Genomic DNA, 16,174 nt, shown 5'->3' on the forward strand with positions numbered 1-16,174 from the left:
ATAAATACCCAGAGTGATGAAACCCACCAGTAACTGGCAACTATAAGGTAAAGTGATAATTAACTTTATAGATGGAAAGGATTACTGAGGTGGTAGAGATAAAAGGCAAGAATTACACATAGACCACTGAGAACATGCAGACAACGGGTATAAAGTGAGATAAGAAAGGAAAAATGGGCAGAAGTGAATGACATATTATTAGAATTAATGATAGCAAAGGCCTATATAGTCAAACTTTGGTCTCCTAAAGCATAGAGATTTATCTCTTTTCCTAGCTCATTGCCAGACACTTAACAATAGTTTTTCAATAAATGTGGAGAAGAAAATCAGTGACAGAATTGAGAGGGAATATAGTTGATGTAAAGAATGGGGAATTCGATGAGGCTCAGACCTTGGCACTGCTACTTGTTAGCTGTGGGGCTTTGGCTAAGTTATACAGCCTTTTAAAATCTCAGTGTCCTTATTTATGAAGTAGGAATCTTACGTCAAAAACCCTTTTAGAGTTTGAGCAAACAATTGTGTTTTTAAGTGAGCAGTAGCTTATTTAATAAGTAGCATGGCAATGTATTTCTAATACTGACTTCCTCTCATTTCTTGTCTCATTGCCCTTTTTCTCACTCTTCCACCTTGGCATTGGCCACACTAAAAAAATAGTAATAAGTAGGCTTTTGTTTCAGGTTCTACTTTCTGAAGAACCCAAGCTTAGACAAGATTGAAAAACTATAAATGTTCTATTCTAAATGAATACTCACTGAACAAAACAAATATAGATCATTTAGTGAAACACTTATAAAAGCAATAAAAACAATGCTAACAACAACAACAAAACATCTACACATGACCACATCTGTATGTCCTATCAGCAAATATAAGTGGCCTACAATGAGATTGGATTTTTTTTTTTTTTTTTTTTTAATTTTTTATTGTGGGTTGTTCAAAACATTACAAATTTCTTGACATATCATATTCCACACTTTGATTCAAGTGGGTTATGAACTCCCACCTTCACCCCATACACAGATTGCAGAATCACATCAGTTACACATCCATTGATTTACAAATTGCCATACTAGTGTCTGTTGTGCTCCACTGCCTTTCCCATCCTCCCCCCTCCCCCCTCCCCACCTCTCCCCTCCCCTCCCCTCCTCTCTCTCTACCTCCTCCACTGTATAACCCTGAGGGTCTCCTTCCATTACCATGCAATTTCCCTTCTCTCTCCCTTTCCCTCCCACCTCTCATCCCTGTTAAATGTTAATCTTCTTCTCCTGTTCTTCGTCCCTACACTGTTCTTAGTTACTCTCCTTATATCAAAGAAGACATTTGGCATTTGTTTTTTAGGGATTGGCTAGCTTCACTTAGCATAATCTGCTCTAATGCCATCCATTTCCCTGTAAATTCTATGATTTTGTCATTTTTTAATGCAGAGTAATACTCCATTGTGTATAAATGCCACATTTTTTTTTATCCATTCGTCTATTGAAGGGCATCTAGGTTGGTTCCACAGTCTTGCTATTGTGAACTGTGCTGCTATGAACATCGATGTAGCAGTGTCCCTGTAGCATGCTCTTTTTAGGTCTTTAGGGAATAGACCAAGAAGGGGAATAGCTGGGTCAAATGGTGGCTCCATTCCCAGCTTTCCAAGAAATCTCCATACTGCTTTCCAAATTGGCTGCACCAATCTGCAGTCCCACCAGCAATGTACAAGTGTACCCTTTTCCCCACATCCTCGCCAGCACTTGTTGTTGTTTGACTTCCTAATGGCTGACAATCTTACTGGGGTGAGATGGTATCTTAGGGTGGTTTTGATTTGCATTTCTCTGACAGCTAGAGATGTTGAGCATTTTTTCATGTACTTGTTGATTGACTGTATGTCCTCCTCTGAGAAGTGTCTGTTCAGGTCCTTGGCCCATTTGTTGATTGGGTTGTTTGTTTTCTTATTGTCTAATTTTTTGAGTTCTTTGTATACTCTGGATATTAGGGCTCTATCTGAAGTGTGAGGAGTAAAGATTTGTTCCCAGGGTGTAGGCTCCCTATTTACCTCTCTTATTGTTTCTTTTGCTGAGAAAAAACTTTTTAGTTTGAGTAAGTCCCATTTGTTGATTCTAGTTATTAACTTTTGTGCTATGGGTGTCCTATTGAGGAATTTGGAGCCCGACCCCACCGACTGTAGATCGTAGCCCACTTTTTCTTCTATCAGACGGCGCGTCTCTGATTTGATATCAAGCTCCTTGATCCATTTTGAATTCACTTTTGTGCATGGCGAGAGAAAGGGATTCAGTTTCATTTTGTTGCATATGGATTTCCAGTTTTCCCAGCACCATTTGTTGAAGATGCTATCCTTCCTCCATTGCATGCTTTTAGCCCCTTTATCAAATATAAGATAGTTGTAGTTTTGTGGATTGGTTTCTGTGTCCTCTATTCTGTACCATTGGTCCACCCGCCTGTTTTGGTACCAGTACCATGCTGTTTTTGTTACTATTGCTCTGTAGTATAGTTTGAAGTCTGGTATCGCTATACCGCCTGATTCACACTTCCTGCTTAGCATTGTTTTTGCTATTCTGGGTCTTTTATTTTTCCATATGAATTTCATGATTGCTTTCTCTATTTCTACAAGAAATGCCGATGGGATTTTGATTGGCATTGCATTAAACCTATAGAGAACTTTTGGTAATATCGCCATTTTGATGATGTTAGTTCTGCCTATCCATGAACAGGGTATATTTTTCCATCTTCTAAGATCTTCTTCTATTTCTCTCTTTAGGGTTCTGTAGTTTTCATTGTATAAGTCTTTCACCTCTTTTGTTAGGTTGATTCCCAAGTATTTTATTTTTTTTGAAGATATTTTGAATGGAGTGGTTGTCCTCATTTCCAATTCAGAGGATTTGTCGCTGATATACAGGAATGCCTTTGATTTATGTGTGTTGATTTTATATCCTGCCACTTTGCTGAATTCATTTATTAGCTCTAATAGTTTCTTTGTAGAGCCTTTTGGGTCTGCTAGGTATAGAATCATATCATCTGCAAATAGTGATAATTTAAGTTCTTCTTTTCCTATTTTTATGCCTTTAATTTCTTTCGTCTGTCTAATTGCTCTGGCCAGTGTTTCGAGAACTATGTTGAACAGAAGTGGAGAGAGAGGGCATCCCTGTCTAGTTCCAGATTTTAGAGGGAATGCCTTCAGTTTTTCTCCATTCAGAATGATGCTAGCCTGAGGCTTAGCATAGATTGCTTTTACAATATTGAGGTATGTTCCTGTTATCCCTAGTTTTTCTAGAGTTTTGAACATAAAGGGATGCTGTACTTTGTCAAATGCTTTTTCCGCATCTATCGAGATGATCATATGGTTCTTATTTTTAAGTCTATTGATGTGGTGAATAACATTTATTGATTTCCGTATATTGAACCAGCCTTGCATCCCAGGGATGAATCCTACTTGATCATGGTGTACAATTTTTTTGATATGTTTTTGTATCCGATTCGCCAGAATTTTATTGAGGATTTTTGCATCTAGGTTCATTAGAGATATTGGTCTGTAGTTTTCTTTCTTTGAAGTGTCTTTGTCTGGTTTAGGTATCAGGGTGATGTTGGCCTCATAGAATGAATTTGGAAGTTCTCCCTCCTTTTCTATTTCCTGAAGTAGCTTGAAAAGTATTGGTATTAGTTCTTCTTTAAAGGTTTTGTAAAATTCTGCTGTATACCCATCTGGACCTGGGCTTTTCTTAGTTGGTAGTCTTTTTATGGTTTCTTCTATTTCCTCAATTGATATTGGTCTGTTTAGGTTTTCTATATCCTCCTGACTCAATCTGGGCAGATCATATGACTTAAGAAATTTATCTATGCCTTCACTATCTTCTAATTTATTGGAGTATAAGGATTCAAAATAGTTTTTGATTATCTTCTGTATTTCTGAAGTGTCTGTTGTGATATTGCCTTTTTCATCCCGTATGCTAGTAATTTGAGTTCTCTCTCTTCTTCTCTTCGCTAGCATCGCTAAGGGTCTGTCGATTTTGTTTATTTTTTCAAAGAACCAACTGTTAGTTTTGTCAATTTTTTCAATTGTTTCTTTTGTTTCGATTTCATTAATTTCAGCTCTGATTTTAATTATTTCTTGCCTTCTACTTCTTTTGCTGTTGTTTTGCTCTTCATTTTCAAGGATTTTGAGATGAAGTATGAGATCATTTATTTGTTGGTTTTTTCTTTTTTTAAGGAATGAACTCCAAGCAATGAATTTTCCTCTTAGAACTGCTTTCAATGTGTCCCATAGATTCCGATATGTTGTGTCTGTGTTTTCATTTATCTCTAAGAATTTTTTGATTTCCTTCTTGATGTCTTCTATAACCCATTGATCATTCAGTAACCTATTGTTCATTCTCCAAGTGATGTATGCTTTTTCCTTCCTTCTTTTATCGTTGATTTTCAGTTTCATTCCATTATGATCAGATAAGATGCATGGTATTATCTCTACTCCTTTATATTGTCTAAGAGTTGCCCTGTGACATAATATATGATCTATTTTTGAGAAGGATCCATGTGCTGCTGAGAAAAAAGTGTAACTGCTTGATGTTGGGTGGTATATTCTATATATGTCAATTAGGTCTAGGTTATTAATAGTGTTATTGAGTTCTATAGTTTCCTTATTCAACTTTTGTTTGGAAGATCTGTCCAGTGGCAAGAGAGGTGTGTTGAAGTCTCCCATGATTATGGTATGGTGGTCTATTAGACTCTTGAACTTGAGAAGAGTTTGTTTGACGAATATAGCTGCACCATTGTTTGGGGCATAAATATTTATGATTGTTATGTCTTGTTGGTGTATGGTTCCCTTAAGCAGTATGTAGTGTCCCTCTTTATCTCTTTTGATTAACTTTGGCTTGAAATCTATTTTATTTGATATGAGTATGGACACTCCTGCTTGTTTCCGAAGTCCATATGAGTGATATGATTTTTCCCAACCTTTCACCTTCAGCCTATGTATGTCCTTTCCTATCAAATGCGTCTCCTGTAGGCAGCATATTGTTGGGTCTTGTTTTGTGATCCATTCTACTAGCCTGTGTCTCTTAATTGGTGAGTTTAAGCCATTAACATTCAGGGTTATTATTGAGATATGGGTTGTTCTTCCAGCCATATTTGTTTATTTCTGTTACTAAACATGGTTTGTTTTCCTCTTTGATTATCCCCCCCCCTTTACTGTCCTACCTCCCACTGTTGGTTTTCATTGTTATTTTCCATTTCCTCTTCCTGTAATGCTTTGGCGAGGATGTTTTGAAGAGATGGTTTTCTAGCTGCGAATTCTTTAAACTTTTGTTTATCGTGGAAGGTTTTAATTTCATCCTCCATCCTGAAGCTTAATTTCGCTGGATACACAATTCTTGGTTGGAACCCATTTTCTCTCAGTGTTTGAAATATGTTATTCCAGGATCTTCTAGCTTTCAGAGTCTGTGTTGACAGATCAGCTGTTATCCTGATTGGCTTACCCCTAAATGTAATCTGCTTCCTTTCTCTTGTAGCTTTTAAAATTCTCTCCTTATTCTGTATGTTGGGCATCTTCATTATAATGTGTCTAGGTGTGGATCTCTTATGATTTTGCACATTCGGCGTCCTGTAGGCTTCTAGGATTTGGGATTCTGTCTCATTCTTCAAGTCTGGGAAGTTTTCTTGTATTATTTCATTGAATAGACTTCTCATTCCTTTGGTTTGGAGCTCTGTACCTTCCTGTATCCCAATGACTCTTAAATTTGGTCTCTTAATGTTATCCCATATTTCTTGGATGTTCTGCTCATGGTTTCTTAACAGTCTTGCTGAGCTGTCTATGTTCTTTTCCAGTTGAAATACTTTGTCTTCATTGTCTGATGTTCTATCTTCTAAGTGTTCTACTCTGCTGGTAGTATTCTCCATTGAGTTTTTAAGTTGGTTTATTGCTTCCTGCATTTCTAGGATTTCTGTTTGTTTGTTTTTTATAACCTCTATTTCCCTGTATAGTTGATCCTTTGCTTCCTGGATTTGTTTGCGTAATTCGTTGTCGAAGTGATCTTTCATTGTCTGATTTTGCTGTTTAATGTCTTCCTTGATACTCCAGATCATCTGAAGCATGTATATCCTGAATTCTTTATCTGACATTCCATCTGCTGCAGCTGTTACCTCTTCTAAAGTTGCGTTGACCTGCATTGCTTGTGGTCCTTTCTTTCCTTGTCTTTTCATACTGCTTGCGTATCTTTCCTGCAGGTGCGGGCGGCGGCTCTGCTCTCTTCTTATTCCAATTGGGGTGTCGTGGCTACCACGCCGGCAGGTCACTGGGCCTGTTCTGGGAGCTGGCGGCGGCTCTGTTCTGCCCCTACTCCAATTGGGGTGACGAGTGTACCACGCCGGCAGGCCACTGGGCCTGATCCGCCGGTCGGTTGCAGGTTTGCCTACCCTGCAGGCGCGGGCGGCGGCTCTACTCTGCCCCTACTGCAAATGGGGTGACGTGTCTGTCGTACCGGCAGGCCACTGGGCCTGTCCCGCTGGTCGGTCGCAGATCTGCCCACCTTTCGGGCACGGGTGGAGGCTCTGCTCTGCCCCTACTCCAATTGGGGTGTCGTGACTACCCCGCCTGCAGGACACTGGGCCTGTTCCTGGCACGGGCGGCGACTCTGCTCTGCCACTACTCCAATTAGGGTGGTGTTTGTACCACGCCGGCAGGCTCCTGGGCCTGATCCGCAGGTCTGTTGTAGGTCTGCCTACCTTGGAGGTGCGGGCGGGCGGATCTGCCCTGCCCCTCCTACCACGCCTGCGGACCCCTGGGCCTGATCTACAGGTTGATCACTGGTCTGCTCACCCTGCGGGCACGGGTGGCGGTTCTGCTCCGCCCCCGATTGGGGTCACGTGACCACCACACCGGCAGGGCCTGATCCGGGCGTGGGAGAAGGATCTGCTCTGCCCCTACTCCAGTTGGGGTGACGTGTGTACCACACTGGCAGGCCACTGGGCCTGACCCGCCAGGCTGTCACAGGTCTGTTTACCTTGCACGCTCATTCGTCACAGCGCGAACCGCGGCTCTGCCCTGCCCCTCCTACCACGCCCATGTACCACTGGGTCGCGGGTCTGCCCACCTTGCGGTTGCGGGTGGCGGCTCCGCTCCGCCCCCTCTCCAATTGGGGTCACGCGGTCACCACGCTGGCAAGCCGCTGGGCCTGCTCCGGGGGCTGGCGGCGGCCCGGCTCCTTCCCTCTGGCTCGACGACAAATTGAGGAGACTCGGGTGACTGTGCCTCACCCCCCCTACCAGGAGACCAACTGCTTATGTCACCACTGGTATTGATGAAGATCCCTCCTCCACCGCTTTCTGCAGACATCAGATCTCTGCCATGTTGGTATCCTATGCGAATGGCAGCATTTCGTTCCCCTTGCCGGGCAACCAAAGCACCGGGTGAGTCCTGACCGGCCCTCAGCAGGACCCGGACCGAGAAGCAGTTTCCGCGGGCTCCTAGCCCCGGGCCAGGGAAGTTCCGGGAGCCGGAACTCGGCCACTCCGTGCTCGGTGTAAGCTCCTATAAATGTAAGCTCCAAGAAGCAGTCCCCGCGGGCTCAGTTCCGGGAGCCGTAATTCGGCTGCTTAGTGCTTGTTGTATGCTCTGGTAGGCGCAGGGTCCAAGAAGCAGCCTCAGCGGGCTCAGCAGCCGCTCTGCGCTGGGTATTCACTCCGATAAGATCAGTTCTAAGAAGCACCCAGGCGCTGAGCCCTAGCAATCTGTCTGCAAGCCGCAGGCGAATTGCAGCCTGAAATTACCTGTTCTATGGCTGAATGAGCTGCGGTCAGTCGAAAACAGCGGTGGTGACGTCAGTTTACCAACATGGTGGCTGCTGGCCTCCTCTGTGGTCTGACCGGTGTGGAGAACCGAGATGGACCGCTTCCTTCCCCCGTCTCGAACCCAGAATTCAGCCCTGAGTACGGTGCTTGCGCGGCTGGCAGAAACTGCAGCGCTGTAACCCTGCGTCTCTATCCCAGCGCACGCTGCAGATTCTAGCCTCGGGCCGATTTGCTGAATAAGCAGTGCGACAAACCTCTCGCGTTTGAGTCCCCGTAGCTGATCCTCGTGCGATGGAAATCCTTCCTCCAGGTCCCGGAGCACCCCACTATTGCTGGAAATTCCTAACAAGATATCCTTTAGCCGTCCTGACTTGTCATACTCCCACACAGTGAAGCAGCACACGGGGGCAATGCACTCCCCTCGCCGCCATCTTTCCCTAATAGAGATTGGATTTTTATAAAGTTGATACATGCAGTATTTGAATAAAGTTAGTAATGTTGAAAAAAAAAAGATATAGCAGGCTAATGAAAAGAAGATAGAAGTCACAATCCTAGCATTGGGTAAGGTTCAGCACTTTATAAATAAGAAAAAGAAGGGATACTATAGTCTGAAACACAGTCCTTACTAAACAACAACAGTTATGCATATATCTGTGCTCTAGGTAGCATAGTATTCAGATGAGAAAAAAAATTTAAGAATTAGATGTAATAGTAAGAAATATGAGTACTATAGGTGAAAAACAAAAAAATGCATTAGCTATGGAACTTCCTAAAAGTAGCTATTTTAGACTACAAAGGAAAATAAATTTCCAAAAATAGAAATTTCTCTTGATAACCATACATTAATCTATAAAATAACATTGGTGGCATAGGATAAAAGCATTACCACCTAGAACTTTTTAATTTTTTTCTCAAGCAATTCTCAAATGAGATGAAGTTAAATCAAATTGTAAAATATTTTGGAAATATTTAGGAATGAAAATACATATTAGTTCTTGTGAAAGCAGTGATTAGAAGAAAATCACCTTAAAAACAAGCTAATAAAAGACATTGAGTTAATTAAAATATTCAAGACAATACAATGATAATGGCCCTAAAGAAATAATAAGAAATTTAAAAAGTGAAATCCAAATTGGAAAATTGTTAAACATATTTAAATCCAAGAAAGAGTTCTTATAAAAAATGATAGTGAAATGTAAAAAACATTAACCAAATCAAGAAAAAAATTACAAATACATAATACAAATTAGCACAGATGTACTCTCCATAGGGAAGGCAAAATATAGTCCACCCAAACATCTGAAGACCTGGAACCTGTGACTATGTTGTGTTACATGATAAGGTAGAATTTAAGGTTACAGATGGAATTAAATTACCAATCATCTGACCTTAAAATGAGGAGGTAATCTTGGATTAACCTGGATAACATGCCCGATGTTATCACAAAGGTCCTTAAAGTGAAAGGAAGAGGTGGAAGAGTCAGTGTCAGAGTGACCACCTCTACTGGCTGTTGTTACCTTTGAAGACAGAAGAGCCATGAACTGAAGAGTGGGTAACCTCAAAAAAAAAAAAAAAAAGCCTGCTCACAGCTTCGTTTCTGCCTGATGGATTCATTTCAGACCTCAGCCTCCAGAATTGTAAGAGAATAATTTGTGTTTCATTAAGTCCCTAAACGTGGTAATTTATTATAGCAACAATAGGAAACTAATACTTTCCTCCACTCTTATTTTCCTCTTTTGCCTGCTGGATACCATTGACAATGAAGCCCTCTATGATGGTTGAACCACAAGATGGAAGTATCTTGGGCCTTAATATCATGAAGTAAAGCCAAAATCATCCACTGACTATAAACACACTTTGGACTCATATGTGAGAAATAAACCTCTCTTATATTTGAATGATGACACTTGTTACAATTTATCCCAATGAATGTAATTCTATGTGCCTCAGTTATCTTACTTTAAAACATGATAGTAATAATAGTAGTTACTAGAAATAGTTTTTGTGAAAATTAAGTGTTACTATATCTAAAATGTTTAGAATGATTCCTGATAGGATATAAATTTTATTATTAAGATTACATTTACACAAATGGAAACATGTGTGCACACATGAAAATTATAGTATTTCTTTCAAATAACAATACAAACATTCTAAATGAAAGCCTGGATGATTGGTAGATAGAATCCAGTCCCACACTAATAGATATGGCCAAAGTAGTTAACTTTAAAATACAGAAAATTCAATTTTAGGAAATCTGTTAATATTCAACATTAGCAGTGGATGCAAAACAGCTCCTTTCTGGCTCAGATATCCCTATCTGAGTTAGGGATAATTTGTATCTTTTTTCTTTCTTTGCCAGGGTGTAGGGGTTGAGCACTTTTCCAGATAGGCCAACAGCATTGAAATACTGTAGATTGTAAAACTCAGCTCAAATGTTGAAATTCTCAGAGTTAGGCTTTAAATATTTTTTCTTCTAATAGTTGGAGATAAGAATCTATCAATTCTAATTATGGGTGTTATTTTCTAGTATCAGAGCTCTATGCTTACGTACTAAAAATAACAGTGCAAGATTGGAAACAATATTTAAATAAATATGTTTCTTTTTCATGTAATATTAAAAATTAACTACAGATGAAGCTGTTGTCTTCATTAACATTTATTTGTAGCATTATATACACGTGTTTTGAGATTTACCTGTGCCACCATAAGAGAACTGCTTGATTTTTTTAAATTAATTAACGTGAAACTCAAATTTCTGAAAGAATTAGCTCAGTGTACAGTTTCTACCTTTGGTATGTTAAAGGATAAGACCAGTTTTGAGGACAAAGATTGTATCCTTGTATACTCCTTGCAGACATTGGTTTTGCTGACCCAATAATATAACTCTCCTGATTATTAGACCTGAAAGGAGACTTTGGTTTGCTGAAATATTCTGCAATAGGTATTTTCAGGTTGTTTTTTCTTATAAACAATGGGGTCTTGTTCTCAGCTCCTGAAACAGAAAATATACATCTATATATAAAACCATATTTGAGACACCTAAGTATAGCTGAAATAGAAAAAAATATGTATATATAAATAAGACCATGTTTGAGATACTGAGTATAGCTTCTACCTTATTTTAGTATTAAATGATATACAAAAAAAAAAAAAAAAAAAAAACATCATATGAAGTTTAGGTGAATCAGAAACAGCCAAAATTCATAAAAGAATCTCTTCTCATATTTCTTACCACTGACTCATCTTTAATGAGCTATGTGTTCTATAACACGCAGGCTATGCTCTTTTACTCTTAGAAACAAATGTGATTCTGGTAGGAATGATTTAGAACTGATGATGAGTAAGAGGGGTAGGCAAGTATTGGACCAGTGAGAGAAAGGAGAAAGGTCTATGGTCAGATAGATAAAATAAGAGAATAGATACAGGTTAAAACACATTCATTGTACCATACACTACTTCCATAGCCTACATAATTGCACCCAAGTAACAATACAAATTTGTAAAGATGCTGAATAACAACAATGGAGTGAAAGGGGCATAATTTGAGGGATTTCTAGGTATCTAACAGGGAAAAATGTTGTGGGTCCTGAAGTAAGACAAAGTTAATTAGATACCATCAATGTCATCATTTTATAGTCCTAGGGTGGGAAGTTTGGTAGGAGAGTCCAGATGCAGTAGATTATCCTCATAGTTAGAGTAACGAGTGCTTTTTAATTTCTAAACTACACTTATTATTGTCTGTTAGCACATAAAGCCACTTTTGGGTTTGGTTAACCCCAATGGAACTGCTGGCATCTAGAGTGACCCCATGGGACTCTAATTAATTAGCATATCATTCCTAGTATGAGGGGAATTTGGAGAAATAACAAAGCTTATAGATATACTTGAAGGTTTGTTTCTCTGTAGTCATATTTGCCATGCTTGTTTTAAATCTAGAAGCTGCCAGATCCACAGGGGTGCTTCTCTTGGGCTATTCTGGACCAAAGTAGGACTTTCACAATTATTTTCTCTGGTCCATATTGTAGTCTGGTACTGGACATCTGTCTGGTGGAGACACAAAACTGCTCTTTTTCTATTATATTTCACCTGTCTTACAGGGTACCTGCTTGTGGCTGGTTGCCATTTTACTCGTCTCTCTGGCTGACTTTGTATCCAGTGAAATCATCCAGCTCTATGACAGTTAAGCTGTAAAGAACCAAAACTCTGAGATCATCATCCTTTTGTAGGTCAATGCAGGGTTTTCCTTTTCATTGAGTTTGCATGACTACACCTATAGTTCTGTTGTCCTGCTGTCCTGCTTCTAAGAATGTCCCTGTCCCTGATGAGGCACTTTGCCTTTCAAAACAAAGGTAAATTTATTTTAAATTCATCTCTATGAGAAATTCAGCAGATGTGGTCCCTTAACAGTTTTGATGGAAATCACTCTTGTATTTTACTTTTTTCTTGTAAAAGCACAAATCTTTAAAATCTATGTCCCTAAGTAGTTAGTACTTGCTGGTTTCCTTATACCGACTCAGTAATTATCACAAACTATACTTAACCTTTTGCTACTTCCTTATTTCCTGCAGATTCTTGGCTTGATGCTCTGAATCAATTGGAGAAAGAAAAAAAATTAATTTCACAGATACAAATTAGACTATTCTATCAACAAACTCAGCATATATCTATCTTAAATATGCTGTCTCAGTTCTTTGCTTTTTAATGTTGTATTAAATTTACTTCCTAACAAAAAGTTCTTACTTGGAGTAAATATCTAACTAGAACGTCCATATGCTAGTCATGAAGGTGGAGATTGGCTCTAACTATCTCCTAGTTTCTGATTTTATGGATACTTTATGATAGAGACAAATTACAATATAAAATTCTCTGTCTTAATGCTTTTAAAGTGACAAATTATGTTTTTAATATTAATTTTCTCCGAATTTAAGTTTTACCAACTTTTAACTTTAAAGCAACAAGATTTTCTTCCTCAGCTTTAATAATACCTTACCACACATTCTTTCAACATGATATGATACATAATAAATATATTAATCTTCTGCTCTTGAAATTATATAGTTTAAGAAAAATTTCTTCTGAAATAATTTCCAATTTCCTTAGTGGTTATTCTTCTCTCTTAAAGCCCCCAGGAGTGTCAGAAAAATTAAGTGAAACAATTTATTTTTATCTTTATTATTCTACACAAAAATCATGCCTATATGATGTTCATTTAACAAAATATACAATAACCATAATACTATACTTTCGGTTTTCTTTATGGCTTCTATTCTTAGTTAAACTGAAAAAAAAAAAAGCCCCTATATTTTCTTGGTTTTCTTTCTTGGAGAAAGAAAAAAAAATTACTCTTGCTTTGCTCTTAGTGAAAAGGGAATTTTCCTCAAAAAAAAAAAGGTTATTGGATAAAGAAGACATAGCCCCTGCCAAAATATTCTGAACAGTAGACTTGAGAACAATTCTCATATTACATATAAAAATGAAAGAAAACATACATATTGCAGTCATTTACTGAGCAGAGTTGAGACTTGAACCTCAGCATATTTAGCATTTTGACAGATAAACAAGAGAACTCAAACCCTTTATATAACTATAGGCCCTTTAAGTGACCATATCTAATTACCTGGTTGGTTGATATCCATCCTTAGCTCCAGTCAGCACCTTTGACTTTGCAGGTGAATTTGAGGGAGACTTGATCGTAGTGGGTGATTTAACTGCAGATGGCTTCCCAGTCTCTCCTGCTGGTTCCACTGGGGTGTTTCTTCTGCGGCGACTCAATAGATGTATCTCAGCCAGCTCAGAATGAATCAAAGCTGAGATCCACTCTTTTTCTGATTAAAAAAAAAAAGTTGGAGAGTGGAAGTTGTCATTATCATGTTAGCTAGAAGCACAGACTTAGTACTTATTTCTAGCACACCAGTGTGAAGGCTGGCGATCTGTTCTCCAGGTAGGTAACTATATGTGAGTAAATGATGTTCTAGCACACCAGTGTGAAGACTGGCGATCTGTTCTCCAGGTAGGTAACTATATGTGAGTAAATGATGTTCTAGCACACCAGTGTGAAGGCTGGCGATCTGTTCTCCAGGTAGGTAACTATATGTGAGTAAATGTTGCTGCAGAAAAGTTCATTCATTTCAACCTAGTTTCTGTTGACCTATGATACTGTACAGTGCTCAGGGTAGTTAAGTCACTGTCTTTGAATAGCAGTGGAATAATTTAAAAATATTGAGTACAAAAGCTTTATAGGCTGCTGTAAAAATTTAAGGATACCTGATAATGCAGATTCTCTTTAGAAGTTTTGCTCTAGTCAGTCTGATGACCAGTTTAGTTTCAGGATAGCTGCTCTGCGTCACTTTTGGTCTCCCTGCTTGTTGGGAATTTTAGGCATTTTCATGGGATAGGTGGTAAGAGCCCAAAGGAGGCTGAGATATAACTATGTTGATGGTTTGGGTAAAAATAGGCAGAGTTGTTAACTGAGTCCAAAACTGGGAAAGCTATGTTACTGCCATCCATACTAAAGAAGAGAAACAGGCTCTATGTTCAGAATTCACAGTAGGTGATAGGATGTGCTCAGGGAGAGTTCTAGGTGTGTGGAATTTGGAACAGAAGCCCAAACCAGCTCTAACTGAGAATAAGGTCTCCTCTGGTCTTAGGTGTTTCATATCATCCCAATGAGTTCAGTTGGAAACATACTGTATTTGGGGTTCATTAAATGACCAGCATGCCTGCAGTTGGAAATACAGTACTGTAATGATCCTGACACTGAAACATGGAAGAAACAATTACAGCCTTATCTTTGCAAATCCAAGGTAGAAAACTTCAGATATTGGCATATTCCCAGTTTCTTTCATTAACCGAATCTCAGTATCTACAAATACTTATATTGATCTCACCTTTTGTACTTGCATGAAGCAGCCACTGTGTAACTTCTGCCAGAGAATCAGTATGTAAAATGTCACAGAGCTTTGCCAAGATCTGACAGAGAACATTAATTAGAGTTACAGGGTGAGCAAAAAAATTATACAAGTCTTAAAGCATTTCCTTTACTTTCTTCATAATCTCATCTCCCCGCGTCCATGATAATCAACTAACTCAAGTGGGATCTTAGTTCAGGACCCCATTTTCAAAAAGTACAAAATAATTTTAGCAAAATATTACCAGTGTAAGTAATAATTTAGACTAGGCAATGCTGTGTGTTTCTCTTGTTATGTCAGTTCCAACATCTTCTGTAAGAGAAACTCACTTCTTCTGGGAAAGTGGTCCTTTTCTACTGTTCCTTAGGGTTCTAATGGGAATCTGAAAGAGGCTGAAGCAGTGGCCTTTGTTAAAAGTTATTATATAGTCTATCAATCTGTCTTTTTATTGGAGTTTTTAGCCTGTTTTTGCATGGGTTTAAGTGTACCATCTTGTCACTTTTTAAAAAATTCTCTTCTATTTTTGTTCTACTTTTTCTTTTTTTTTCTGCTTCCTTTTGGATCAATCAAGTATTTTTAAGCATTCAACTTTATTTTCTTCATTAGCTTTTCAGCCATACTTTTTTTGTTGCTCTAGGATTAAAATAGTCATCCTAACATATCATAGTGTCCCTTGAATTAATATTATACCACTTCATATATAATTTAAGAATTGTGAGTTATATTTCCAGTGCCTCCTGTCTAAACTTTCAGTTACTCTTCTACACAAACCAAAAGTCTTAATAAGACCTGTTTTTTATTTTGTTCCCTCTTTCTTAATTTATTTAATTAACAAATAGTCAACAACTATCTAGTAAAATGCCATGCTGTATGTGCCCATTAATATTTTTCAAGCAGTGATGAGGGCTGAGGAATCAGTTGTGAATATAAGATCCCTATCTTCAAAGAGTTTACATTTTAGTAGGTTTTTTTTAATCAATCAGAGTCCAGTTAAATTTATGTCTATAACATGGCAGATGCCTTTAAGAGGAATGCTTTTTAATAGATACCTCTAAAGTCCGATCTATAAGAATTTTTAGTCTATTGACGTGCCCAAAGAAGCAAGACAGTCTAACTAAAACTGCATTCAGCTTCTAACTGTCAGGGTCAACCCCATGTAGTTAATTTTCTACAAATTTACCTTGGTCTTGGTTGAATATTTCTTGTGTTTTACTTATTTAACATTCAACAAAAACTTATTTATAATTTTCAGATTTTTAGCACTCATCTAGGCCCTGAAGAGGAAGTAGTAAACAAGATGGACAACTATGAGATCTTCTAGGACTCAACTTCTGGGGTGAGGAAAGAGAGACAATACTGAAGCAAATAAATAAATGCAAACAGTTCAAATAAGGCATATGTTATGCTCAAATAACAAAGGGTAATGTCATTGAGGATGACTGGGTAGCTACATTAGATTGGGTGGTCAGGCAAAATATTTC

At 38.5% G+C, this 16,174-nt stretch overlaps 1 protein-coding gene across 1 annotated transcript in view; it reads right to left on the minus strand.

Annotated features, from left to right (window-relative positions):
* Positions 1–10,568: 10,568 nt before the first annotated feature.
* Positions 10,569–16,174, minus strand: part of C7H4orf17 (chromosome 7 C4orf17 homolog) — a 36,480-nt gene continuing 30,874 nt past the window's right edge. The window contains exons 6-9 of the mRNA XM_027935412.2: positions 14,673–14,754; positions 13,403–13,610; positions 12,327–12,370; positions 10,569–10,777 (exon numbers count right to left, since the gene is read on the minus strand). Coding sequence (XP_027791213.2) covers positions 10,569–10,777; positions 12,327–12,370; positions 13,403–13,610; positions 14,673–14,754 — 543 coding nt within the window. The remainder of the gene's footprint in view (positions 10,778–12,326; positions 12,371–13,402; positions 13,611–14,672; positions 14,755–16,174) is intronic.

Source organism: Marmota flaviventris, chromosome 7 (genome assembly GCF_047511675.1).
Source record: "Marmota flaviventris isolate mMarFla1 chromosome 7, mMarFla1.hap1, whole genome shotgun sequence".
NCBI lineage: Eukaryota > Metazoa > Chordata > Mammalia > Rodentia > Sciuridae > Marmota > Marmota flaviventris.